Here is a 13,439-nt window from a genome sequence, read left to right on the forward strand (position 1 = left end):
TATCTTTTTAATAAGGACAGTAAGACAGGAATAAGAAATTGAGAGCATAAAAACTGACAAAAAGCTTTTCCACAAAAGCGAATTTGTGATGGATTGAAGAGGACACTAACATGATTCTATGAAACATAAGACAAGTCACTCTTCCTTACCCCAAATGATTAAAAGAAAAGCCATTTATCACCTAGTGGTATGTATAGAAAAAAATAATGTGAGACAGACAGTTTGGGATGTCAAAATGCTGACATCTATAATACATGTTATATATATATGTGCAGGAATATATACCAAAATACATGTTACAAACAGCAGCAAGATCATAAAACATGACCTTTGGGAAAGGGAAAATGAGAGCTGTGACATAGCCAGCAGGGATTCATGCAGTGCAGAAATAAGAACGAGGAGTATGCATGTGAATGAAGTTAGTAAAATTATTTGAGGAAAGTAAGTACCAGAATGGCAGTCCATATTAAGAAGTCCATGCTAGCTATGAATATTGGAAAGACTGGAAAGAGAGATTAATGAGGAAGAGAGACTCTCATTTGCACATGCTTGAACACAGCATTCAAGTCACCAGTGGCCTTTAGGCCAAACGTAAATTCACATTTTTCTGGAATGCAGTGGGAACAGTATAACCATCTAAAAATCAGGATAGTGATTATAATTCCATATTTATTACCTTAACTAATTCAAATTCTCTCAGACTTTTATTAAACTGCTAATTACAGCTAATGCTGCATAGTACAGTCTCGCTCACAGTCTAATGTAAATGATCCCACTGTCTTTTAATCAGTTGTTTGGAATTCAAGTGGGAGCAAGGGGAAACTATTAATAAAATCTTTGAGAACATCATTTTGACTCATAAAAATAATGCTACAAGACTGTAGTCACCTGTCCTGCTTTGGTCACACTGGAGTTGTAAGAAGACAACACCAATTTTGCTCAGAGTAGGAAGAGCAGCTATTTGAAGACACAGCTTATTTGACCAAATAAACAATGCAGAAGGGAATCCTTCAATATGCCTTTTATTACAGTCGTCTCCCTCTTTTCTTTCCTGTGCTATGTTGATATACTAGGTGCATTTTGACCTGTAAAGTATACTTTGACCTGTAAAGTATATGTAAAGTATACTATAAAGTATACTTACCATCTACACAGAGGATTGGTCAGTGCACGTACTTAGCCAAATAATTTGGTTTGAATACACCAAGCGCAAAAAAAAAAAAAATAATGCTGATAAAGCCTCATTCAGATTGCGTCTAAGCAAAAGCACCCCTAGGTTTACTTTGCTAAGCTGGCCTTCAACCCTTCCAGTTACTTGGACTGCGGAGACCACAGAAAGTCCGGTTCCAAAGTCTGTGGCATGCAGCACACACTCTTTCCTCCATCCTGCGGTGGAAGTCAGTTACAGAAGCATTTGATAACATACCTGTCAAGGCCAGTGCTTTGATGTTGCTTCTATTACCATCCTTCTGCACTGGTCAAGGGCAACCATCCGGGCCACCTCCTTGATTCTGAACCTGTTTAAGGGGCCTGCAAGTTTCCTGGTCATTCCATCTTAAGTAAATGCACTTTATGCTACAAAAGCAGTGGAGACACACCCACTTACTCAGTCTCTAACATTAAGACAGAAGTATCACCAAAACAACAGAGGTAACCTAGTATATGTGAAAAATACGTGATCTAAGAGACAACACCTCTTCTTGTGAACACCTGCTGGATCTCCTCCTACCTGTTCACCCAGGCTTCTGGGATGTTATGGGCAGCATAAACTGTGAAGCTGAACTGGGAATCCAGGCTGATGTCTGCACATGAAGGGCTCTTAGGCACGCTGGCAAGCTGGAAATTTGTATCAAAGCTACTGCTGTAAACATGGATGAGACAAGAGATGGCCATAGAGAGCTCAGTCACACCATCCTCTATTAAAACTGAGAGAAGAGAAAGAGAGAGAAAAAAATAAAGGTTAGCAATAGGTCATTTATGAAGAATCTTATTTATCTTAAACCATCGGTTCTGGCTTTGAAATGCTTCTTAATAAAATTTAATTAAAATGACATAACTTACCAACTGAAGCCAATTAGCCATCTGTGCTTCTGAAACCAGACTTAGCTCATTTCTGGTGTATCATTAAGAGTCTTTCATTACAGTGCTTTCAAATTAGGCATTTTCAAACTAAGCATTATAAACTACAGCAAGTTAGTGTGCACCTCAGATATGACAATTAAGTTTGTTAATTTTTGTGCTGGAAGAATTGCTATTATGCTGGCATTTTGTAATTTCAGCAGCTAAAGTAGCTACTTAGTTCAAGGGAACTGGCAATGCAGCTGTAGAATGGAGAAAAGGCACTGCTCAAATTTTAAGACTGTAAAGCTGTTGCAATTGTATGTAAGGAATTCATGCAATATATATAATAGCAGGCACAATCAGACATAGTCAGCATTCAGACGGTCATGGCCTGATGATTACTTTTTTGCCTCTGATTTCACCAGCAAGTGCTCTGGCCACACTGCCCAAGTCACAGAAGGCAAAGGCAGGGACTGGGAGAATGCAGAACCACCCGCTGTAGGAAAACATCAGGTTCAAGATCATCTGAGGAACCTGAAGGTGTGCACCTGATGGAATGCACTCGTGGGTCCTGAGGGAGCTGGTGGATGAAGTGGCTACATCACTGTCCATCATATCTGAGAAGTTGTGTCAGTCTGGATAAGAGTCCACTGACTGGAAAAGGGGAAACATAACCCCCATTTTTTTTTAAAAAAAAAAAAAAAAGAAAGGAAAAAAAGGAAGACCTGGGGAACCACAGACTAGTCATTCTCCCCTCTGTGCCTGTCAAGATCATGGAGCAGATCCTCCTGGAAACTATGCTAAGGCACACGGGAAATAAGGAGATGACTGGTGACAAGGCAGCATGGCTTCACTAAGGGCAAACTGTGCCTGACAAGTCTGCTGGCCTTCTACAACAGGGTTACCTTGTTTGTGGATAAGAGAAGATCACTGGAACATGTTGCCCAGAGAAGTTTTGGATGCCCCATCCCTGGAAGTGTTCAAGGCCAGGTTAGATGGGACTCTGAGCAACCTGGTCTAGTTGAAGCTGTCCCTGCCCGTGGTAGGAGAGTTGGAACAAGATAGTCTTTAAGGTCCCTTCCAAACCAAGCCATTCTGTGATTCTATGATTGCACAACGATGGACACTGAAATGCATATCTATACAGCTATATATGAAATGTAGGTTGTACCCTTATTTATATTACGCCTTAATTTATGTTATTTTCCTCTGGCTTCTGCTTTGCAATTTTTCTTCAATTACTTGCTTTTATGCATTTTCTCTGTGTTTTTGGAGCAGCTAGATATTGCCTGATTGCCAGTGTAAATTAAAATCCCCAGTCCTGCCAGCCTTCATCGAGTGAAGAGAGCTGGTACAGGCACTCATTTCTAAGGGGAGGGACAGGTTAAGAGTGTCAGAGTATCATTCCAAGATCTATCTTCCAAGACGAGTTCCCCAGATTTTCTTTTTTTTCCCCTTTAACTCATAGGTTCCTACATGATCAAGGGCATACTCTCATTACCTGTTCCAGTTCCTGACATACTGCCTAAACTTGTCTGGCCACTGTATGTGGCAGCCGTCTATGAGCTGTCTAATAATGCCTACTGAAAAAAAAAAAATTATCCCAGGAATAGGAAGGCTGAGACTTGCTTATATTAGCTTTTTACACACATCCTGCCCAACGTCAGATACAGATACCACAATTCACTGGAATTGGCTATCTCAGTTTTCTGACAGAAATATCTCAAAAAAAAAATCCTCAGTATTTTATTCTCCTTTTTTGATACCCTTTGCCTTTAAACTAACAAATAGTCAGAAGTGAGACACAAAATGCACTGCAAACAGTGCAAAGGAATTATTTCAGTCTTCATTATATAATCAACAACTGTAACCTATGAATAGAGGTGTATATAGTATCGAAATAGTTTGACATATAGTGGAGTTTGCTACTGGAAATACTGACAGCAAATTATTGAAGCCATGAAGGACCAGCTAGAATACTACAGCTTGTTAGGTAATCACCTTCCACATATGAAAACTGAGACATTTTAGAGACTATCAGACTACTCTTTGTGTATATTTCTCTGTCTAGCACTTATTTTTAATTATCTTTTTACTTAATCTCTTTACTATTTTCTTAATTTACCATCCTTCACCTAATTGTTTTGAACAAATCTTTTGCTTTAATTGTTTTTTGCACTAGAATACAATTTTATTCTTATACTCTGTTCTCTTGCATGTTCAATAATTTAGTACCTTCCAAATTAAATGTTTAATTTGCCCCGAATTCTTTTATATCCCAAGGAATTACCTATAGTCAAATACATAAAGACTTCTTAAGAGGTTCATAAGAGGACATCGGTGGACTATTATTTGAACCAGTATTTTCTACTTTATCTGAAAAGTACCACACTGTTTACATTAAGGAAAATCAGCTACTTAGGAGACTCCCTGGCTCCAGTCAGTTCAAAGTAGCAGACAGGTAGACATAGTGTAATAGCAAAACTTTTATTTATACAAACTGGCCTATTGAAGTTAATGATTGCTAAGTGGAACCTTCTCAGCATTTTCTCCAAAAAAGGGTGAAATGTAGTTCAGAATCTGTGTAAACTTCCTGCTATGTGCTGAAATGTATCCTTTGGCCACCAGCAGTTTTTATACAATCCATATTCTAGGCTGTAAGACAATGTTTCAGATTTTGTCTCCAGAAAAAGAGGAAATGTATTAGATTTCAGATAAGCCACAGAAAAAAAGGAATACTACTTAGACCAAAAAAACCAACCAACAAACAAAAAACCAAACCAACCAACCAAACAACAAACAAACAAAACCAAAAACCCAAAAGAACAGGCCAGGAGAAACATACACAATAAAGTAAATGTTTTCCATAATAAAAAATCTACATATGCCAGGCAAGGAAGTGAATAAGATGCAAGATGCCTATCACTATATCCAAGACGTCTTGTCCACTGGCCATGTTTGCAGAAGAATGTCTGAGTCACAAAACTGAGTTCCAGATATTTAAAAACCAAACAGATAAAACAAACCTCACCAAAACTGAGAGGGGAAGCAGAAAACCCACAAAGTTTTGCCTTTATTATTTATAACATGCTTTGATCTGTCAATGGTGAGGTGACAAAAATTTCCTATCTGTCAAGGACCTGCCCACTCTAAAAGATCTATGTGGCTAGATGGGGCAAGTTTAAAAGTCTTGGTTGCAGGCAATGTTCCTGAGACGCCCTGCTGAAGGGAGCTGGGAAATGTTCTTTTTCCTCTCAAATTTCCAGCTTTCACCCATGGGTTTGTAGGGTCTGTGCCTGACTGCAGAAATGGAGCCAATTTGGAAGCAGAGCCTGGAGGGGGGACTACAGGCTGTCTCTCTTGCTACAATGACACATGAGGGGTGAAGACAGCAATGGGGCAATCAGTTCAGCTGTCAGCAAAGGGAGACAAATTAAACTTCAGCATTATTTACTTAATTATTAAAAGATTCAGATTAAGATCTTGTCAGGTATAAGCAAATGTCCAGGTATGACCTGGTCTGCAGTCACAGGATTTTTTCTACATTCATTTTCTTACTTTTGTCAGATCTCAATTTAAAAACACCGTACGGTTTCTGTGTCAGTCAGCCTTCCCCGCCCCCCCCCCCCCTTCACTTGTTAAGCCTGGTAGCTTAACTAAATTAGAGACAAACATCTCAGGTATTCTGTAAATGTCCATTACCCACAAGAGTTGGTCAGCATCTTTTCACTGCGTTTTTATGGGCTGCTGAATAGGATTTGGTGTGCTGAAATTATATTTCCCATTCATGAAGCCAGGGGATTTTACAGTTTTTTATGTCTTTTATGATTAATAAATCTTAGTTGAGAAAGGACTATGGTGTTTCACTGATTTACATAGCACAGGCTATGGACTTCCTACAGCAGATTCACAGCTTCAGCTATGCCAGAGTTTGTTATCTAGAGGGGTGTCCCAGGCATAGCCAGCATCTAGAAGAAGATGAATACACCACATCACAAAGTGAATTGTGGCCAAGATTAATAATCTCACAACTCAAACCTCATAATTTATTTCCAGTGCGAAATTATTTGTCATCACCTTCTCACTGAAGGTGAGAAGAAAAAAGACTTGCAGAAATGAGATGAGACCAAGGGAAGGAAACTTTAACCACAGCTGCCAGATATGCTTATTGCTGACACACGTTCCGTGTACACGGTGTCTGAAGGAATAAATTTTACCCTTGGTGAGAAACAGAACAATTCACAACATCCCTGAAAGTGTTAATGAATATATCTGCAGGTGCCTTCAAGATCTAGTAAGGAACATACTAGTTTATTCCTTACAGAAAACCACTTACATCTTTTTAGTGCAGTATTTCAATTCACATATGATTTTAGCGCCAGATCTTTCAACAGAGTAGGTACTTTGCTGTTACTGCACTAGCAGATAACATCAATTCAATACATATTAATCATGCCCTTTCTGACTGTATGCATGTTTTCTCTAGGTGAAACATGAAAAATATCTTGTTGAACAGAATGTGGAATGAAGGCTTAAGACCCTTTTGACACCTTAAAGATATTGGGAGAACAGGAGCTTGATATTGTTCATTACAACTTATTTTCAGAAAGAAGAAAAAAAGCAAGATCCTAAATACAGTTTAGGTTGGTCACACACCCACACAGAATATTTAAGATTTAGGTAAGAATACTTAAGATTTAGGTAAGGTACTAAGCAGTGTTAATTAGACCATTATTATATTAAAAGAAAAGCAAAACATAAAAAGGCTGTAATGCAAATATTGATCAGATGCAGTTTCCAAGCACCAGTATTTACTGTATTGTTTCCTTCTACTAGTTGCAGAATCCTACGAATTATCCGTTGAAAGAAACTTAAAAATCTCCTGCTGTCCTGGTTTCAGAAATATCTCTGTACTATTTGCCTAATAAGACCTTGGTAACTTCTGTTTAATTGTTTTGGAGAAGTGTGGGGTTGCAGTTATTTAAAAACTGGTCTTGCGTGAAAACTCCCTGGCTTTCAGAACAACATACGGGGATGTAACACGACAGCAACTTAGAGGTAAAGAGCCATGCCCAGATCTGAAAACAATGCGGGAGAGACACAGAGATGAAATGCAACCAATAAAAAGCTCTCGGCATTTTTCCATATTCTAAAGCAAAAAGTGATTTTTCCAAACCAAAACAAAAACACCTTTGTGCTAGGAGGAGAAAGTGGAGTTTTCAAATTTTATATAGGAAACTTCAAAAAAAACCTTCCTTTTTTTCCCCCCTTCCTTTCTGGTGTTCTGTTTCGTTTTGTTTGGTTTTGATTGGGTTTTTTTTGTTTGTTTGGTTGGTTTTTTTAACTTTCTAGGTGAGTGTTTTTATAATCAGCTCTGGAAGCAACTATCAAATCCCAAGCAGAATTAGTGAACCTTTACTACTTTGATTTCTTAAATGTAATTAAGACTTCATTAAATATATCTTTGTCAAGGTATCTGATTTCTGCATTCACTTGAAAAGATAGCTACTCCAGCAATTCAGTCGGAAAACACTGTTGATTCAATATCATAAGTTCATGGTGCATACTAGACTTTCTGGAATGGATCCCAGAGAACTACTGATCCAATTCCAAAAGCTGCTTATTATGTCTGATCCATTGAAATCCCAGCCTGAAGTTGTGAAGCTATAGACACTGTATAAACATTCATTCATCAGTTTTTGAGAAACAAACACAGACTCAGTTTTGCACCAGCTTGCAGCCTGTCTTCTCATACTCTGGTTTGCAGCAAACTCCAATGTTAAATTTCTATTAATGTGAATAATCCTATTCCTTATTTTCTTGGAACATTTGGTGCTGCAGAAAGGTGTTAACGTCTAGAAATCCTTATTGTTCCTCACATTTAAGAAGAAATAAAAAAAATACTTTGAGTACTAAAATATTAATATAATCTTCTAAGGGCTTCATCTAGAGGAAAAAGAACATGATCCAGACTTAGGCATAGCACGGATAAGTACTGTTCTGTTTGCAGCTGTGGAGTAATTTGGTCTGCAGAGGTAACACTGTTAACAGAGCAAGTTATTGGAACACTAAATCAAGGCTAGATATTTCCAATATAGCGTTTGACTTGCTTAGTCTGTGGTGAATGACTAATATTAAACCTCTGATAATCTTCTGTTAAAGAGATTAGATTAAAGCATTTCCTAAACAAATTATTAAGTAAGGATTTAATTTTACTAGTATCCTTTATCTTTTTCTTTTTTGTGGTAGAGAGAAGCTATAAAGAAGGAAAAAATATTTTATGATACTCAGGGTAATAACTATTCACTTGAGGGAGGAAGAGGAGAGGAAAAATAAATTACTAGTTGGAGTAACTGCTGCTCTTGATGTTCAGATTTGATCCTTTCTTCTTCAAGATAAACAGGAATACACATAAAAGAAGATACAAATGGGAAATGCAGTCTCTCCCCTTCTCGGCTGTCTTAATTTTCAATTGTGCTGCTAGAAAAAGGAAAGCACATGGTTTTTAGCTTCCCAGAGATACGAAAAAATTTACCAGCACTGAGCTAAGGTGGTGATTTTACTTTACTTTTGGGCCATAGGGTTGGAATCTTTTGAATGTCTGTAATTCTAGCCAGCTAAGCATAACGAAGTAAAGAGGGCGGGAAGCAAATGAGGTGCAAAAGGAAACACAAAGATGATTTCAGCAGGAATGCACAACTCACACCCTAGTTGGTTTTTACTTCTAGCCTCAGCAGGCAGAAATATCATCTGGATTCCTCTCAGGCTCAGTGCCAACAGATGGGAGGCACAATGGCATTATCATGGAAGTGAGCACGGAGAAGACAGGGACTGAGGAAAGCTTGTGATTCTCAAAATAAAAGATGTGTAGAACAGCTTTGCCCACTTCATGAGGATCAGGCCTAGGTTCCAGCAGATCAGTTTTGGTCATTGTTCTCACACTTTGTCTTATCAGACATGCCCTTAACATCAGCTTTGATATGACAGGTAGAGTTTTCTGTTAACACTCATTAGCCTAACTTTAAGTATTTTGCTGGCTTTTATAAGTTTATTTAATAGGTGCAGATGTAAGGCACGTAGTACATTAAAACATACATGAAATGTGTACTGCTGCATGTAAGAGGTCAATTTGAATTTTTGTTATCTTGGACAGCTTTGAATGTTGGCTTCTCCACAGAATGACTAATGGCCTGGCAAGTTCTGTCTTGCAACCTGTAAGTTGCAGATTCTAATATTACACTACCAAAAGGATTCTGCAATTGTTATGAAATTAGGGTGCGCTGAGAACAAACAGAGAAACATCCCTCTTCACAGTTGAAGTTTTCCTGGCATAGATAAATAAGTACAGAGAAGTACAGAGTAAAAGCATCTGATTTCTTTATTGTTATTCAATAAATCAGATTTTCCATGAGGAAGTGCTGATTCAATGAAGCCCATATTAGAAAATATCTTTAAGTAGAGGAATGTTTTAGATCCTTTCCAGCCAGGTTTTCTGAACAGTATGCAGAAGAAGATGTTTCTAAGGTAGATATTGATTAGTAACCATTCATTATTTTCATCATCAACAGTTACTGGCTGTCAAGAGTGTTAACAAAAAAATCATGGGATAAACAACTATATCCAAGGGAGGAGAATCCTACAAACTGCATTTACCTTCTCCTCCCTCATGCACCTGTGTGTTCTCCCTCCACTTTCTGACCCTCCAGCTGCTTAGCTTTTGCTGGCAGCTTACAAATATAACTGCTGTTTCTTTGTTTGCTGCTCATGAATTTGGATAATGGTGAAACAACAAGCCTGGCATTTGGAATCCTGCATTTGAGCCATCTCTGTGTTTGAAAGGCAGCTGCAATTTTTGTGGTTTGTTCACCTTTTTGCCTCTCTGAGCACACTGCAATCGCAAAAAACAGACAAGAGAAAAAAAGAAAGTGGTGTGTGTGTGTGTCAATCTCAGAGACCACTTTTTTCCTCTAACAAAATGGAAAGAGACCATCGTTCCACAGCACACCTCAACATTCAGATGGAGGACCTTTTGAAAGCATCCATGTAACACCCCCAGCTGCCTGTTGCAGGCCAGCCACAGCAGGGCTGAGCAGGACCCATGCCCCAGTGTGGCTGTCCCTACAGGAACCCAACACAGGCACCCACGACAGACCAGACTCCTGCACATCCATCAATCTGTGGGGTGCTCTGCAGTAACGCTAGCAGCACCGGGCATTAGCCAATGAATCTTAGTTAATTTTATCTGAGGAATTAAATAAAGCAATGTCTATGAATTTGTTTGTTACTGTTAATTAAACTACTCTTCTTATGACAGTGTATCATTTAAGACAACACACTATTTATATAACAAAACACAAAAAATAACTAAAGCTTAAGGAGGAAGTAATGAGTTATTGGAGCTGAGTAGAAAAGCCATACACAAAAAAATATTTTTTTAGGTTTTCATGAAATTCCTTATTTTCCAGAAAAAGTTGGGATTAAGGACAACTGTTATGACCACCAGTAACTGTACTCAGTTCTTTCACTGTACTGTTCATTCTCCGTATTTGAATTTCAAGATTAGTTTTGGGAAATGCTGTTTTATTTACATTTTTAGATCACTTATAAAGTAATTATAACAAGTTAAAATTTAATACGACTAAATATGTAAACATCTGCAATATACCAGCTATAACAGTTCAGTAATATAAACAAATAGCAACATATGTTTTCTGGTGATACACCTTGAATTAACATATTTAAAAATAACACTTTACCTTTGTCTGGTGTTCCCACACTTTGAAGTGAATTCTATAAAGACAAAACCCAAGGGAAAAATTAATGAGTTACTTCAGAGAAGAACAGATAGTAGTTATAATGGTTTGAGGGCAAGCACTCATGGAAAAAAAGGTGAGAAAGGGGAAAGATATAACCTAATGTTATGATGAAAGAAGACATGAATAAAGTTCAAGAATACCAAGACCTGCTTTCTCCAGCTCTTCCACCTACCCGCTTTCTCTAACATCTTACACAGTCACTCAGGACCTGATTTCTGACAGTATTTAGGCATGTCAGTATACCAAAAAGCACTTATTAACATTTACATTTTCAGCCTCTGCACTGGTAGAACAGATATAAGAATACCCTCTCCATCCCTTTACATGCCTTATATATTCAGACATGAATCCACAACCATGCTGAGCAGGTGGAGCCTCAACATCCTTTCAAAGCTGAGGAGAGCCAAGTCTCCACTCCAGTGGTCTGCATTTCACCTATGTCTCTGTGCCAAATCAGCAAAAATAGCTATGCTCCTCAAAGGCCTTTGAGCAGGTAGTTAGAGACAGCCAACAGGAAATATCAGGTGCAGGGATTTAGGGGGTGTTTATGCCCTTGGTGCCTAAACACAGCTCTTGATGCCTAACATTAATTCTGTATCTGGATTCCCACCTCCCATATGCCACTGCTGCCAGCAGGAACTGCTGTGTACTTATGACCGCTGAAAGTTCAGGATAGTTATTTAGACTGAGCTGACCAGCCTAATTACGCTTTCTTATTTTTTTTTTTTTCCCCAAAGCTGCTCTATTAAATCCCCAAGTACAATAACTGCCATCAATCAGGCCTTGCTCCAGGCTTCTCAGACACTGGGCAAAATTAAATATTGCTCTGCTGCCTGTGCCTCCCCGTCTGCACAGGAAAAACTGTCACGGCAGGTAGCTCGATGCCTCTCCCGGCAGGACAGGTGGCATCTGCAATGGGCCTGTGAGTGGGACCTGGCCTTGGCCCAAAGGCAAGCACAGGCAGGCCAGCTTCCCCTCTCTGGTGCTGGTCTGCCACCTATTCACCTGGCTCTGACATGAGACTCACAAGTAACAAAGTAGCATAAAAATAAATTACTGAACTACAGATCTTGACTAGCAAGTTCATTCTGTTTCAGTATTGCCTGTGGCTTGCACTGTTTGAACCAACGTCCCGGAAAGGTTGACTATCATTAATTCCTTTGCAGCAAGTTGAGACTGTTTTGTGTTAGTACATGTGCATTCAGCAAGATGCTTCTTAAAAATTACAATGCATGCAGAGGTGACATAAGAAGTACAACGCTGGATGTACATTCTCCCTCTGGTACCCAGCTTGGAGCTGCCAGCATTTGTCTGGTAAATATGAAGAGAAGTCAAATGCTTACTTGAGGGAAGAAAAGCAACATCCAGGCTGAGAAATATGTTTTCACAATCTTTATAATGAAGTAAGACAAATGGGAACAGAGACCTTTGTTCAATTCTCTCGAATTTTGGAAAGTAAACAACCTTTTGGAACAACACTTACAATTTTGACATAGTGCAGCCCATTTAATATATAGTGGATTAGTGCCTGTTCTGGCAGGATTTGATCTCCTAGGACTTTTCATGCACTGCTGTAAGAAAGGAAGGAAAAAGGGAAGCAAAAATAGATGAAAAACATCAATTGTGCAGCAGACCCAGAGTTTCCCCTGAATGGATTTTAAAATCCCAGGGTTAGGTTAGTTAGAGACTGAATGAATCATATTTGTAAAGAGATGCAATCAGTAAAAAGAAACTATCACTGGTGCCAGTTGCTTTCATAATCTCTTAACCATGGTACAGGAATGTACAGTACTGGCAGTTTCTTTGTTTCTTCGGTTTTCTTTTTTTCATAAAACCAAAATTAGTTGGAAGCACATTGAGATATTATTTAAGTATGCAAGCACACATGTACAGATATGTATACACAAACATATACTGGCACCCTATGTAATTTACATTGGATTTTCATTTACATTGGAAAGCAATAGTTTTCCTGAGGCACTATATGCCCAGGGAGCTTGCCAAATGGATACATTAAAATTTATTCCACACAAAACCACACCATACATTACACTAAAGCATTAGGAAATCATGGTGGAAAAGCAATTAGAACTTCTTCCTGGCATTTCTCCCTTGCCCGATGTGTAATGCTGCAGCAATTGAGATGTAACAGGTAGCGTCAAAAATTTCACTTTCCTTGTGGTGCAAGTTACCTGCTTTCTGAAAAAAACCTCTCCTACTGACAAAAAGTCTTGGGGGTACTATGCTGATGAACAAAACAGAAACAATTCAAGAAAACTGGCGATACATGCTAATATTGCAGGATTTAATAATTTTGTCAGTACTCTGACTTCGTATAAAATGCCCCTGCATTTCAGTATGAATTTAACTCAAAAAGGTTTGGATGAGTCGGTACTTCATCAAATACCCAACTGCTGAGTACTAATTTTGACCACATATATTGATACAGACAGGAGAGCTGGTCCATTGTCTTTGTATAAATATTGATGAATATAGAAAAAATCTGTTTTGTTTCATTTATATACTATTCTATACGAAGTAGTTGCATATAATGGGTAATTT

The 13,439-nt window shown here is 38.4% G+C and overlaps 1 protein-coding gene across 1 annotated transcript in view; it reads right to left on the reverse strand.

Moving 5' to 3' along the window:
* PIK3C2G (phosphatidylinositol-4-phosphate 3-kinase catalytic subunit type 2 gamma) overlaps positions 1-13,439 on the reverse strand; it is a 288,176-nt gene that overhangs the window by 146,152 nt on the left and 128,585 nt on the right. Inside the window, exons 11-12 of the mRNA XM_080391788.1 lie at positions 10,818-10,851; positions 1,730-1,925 (exon numbers count right to left, since the gene is read on the reverse strand). Of these exons, the coding sequence (XP_080247914.1) occupies positions 1,730-1,925; positions 10,818-10,851 (230 nt within the window). The remainder of the gene's footprint in view (positions 1-1,729; positions 1,926-10,817; positions 10,852-13,439) is intronic.

The sequence above is a fragment of the Falco punctatus genome (genome assembly GCF_963210335.1).
Source record: "Falco punctatus genome assembly, chromosome: 6".
Lineage (NCBI taxonomy): Eukaryota > Metazoa > Chordata > Aves > Falconiformes > Falconidae > Falco > Falco punctatus.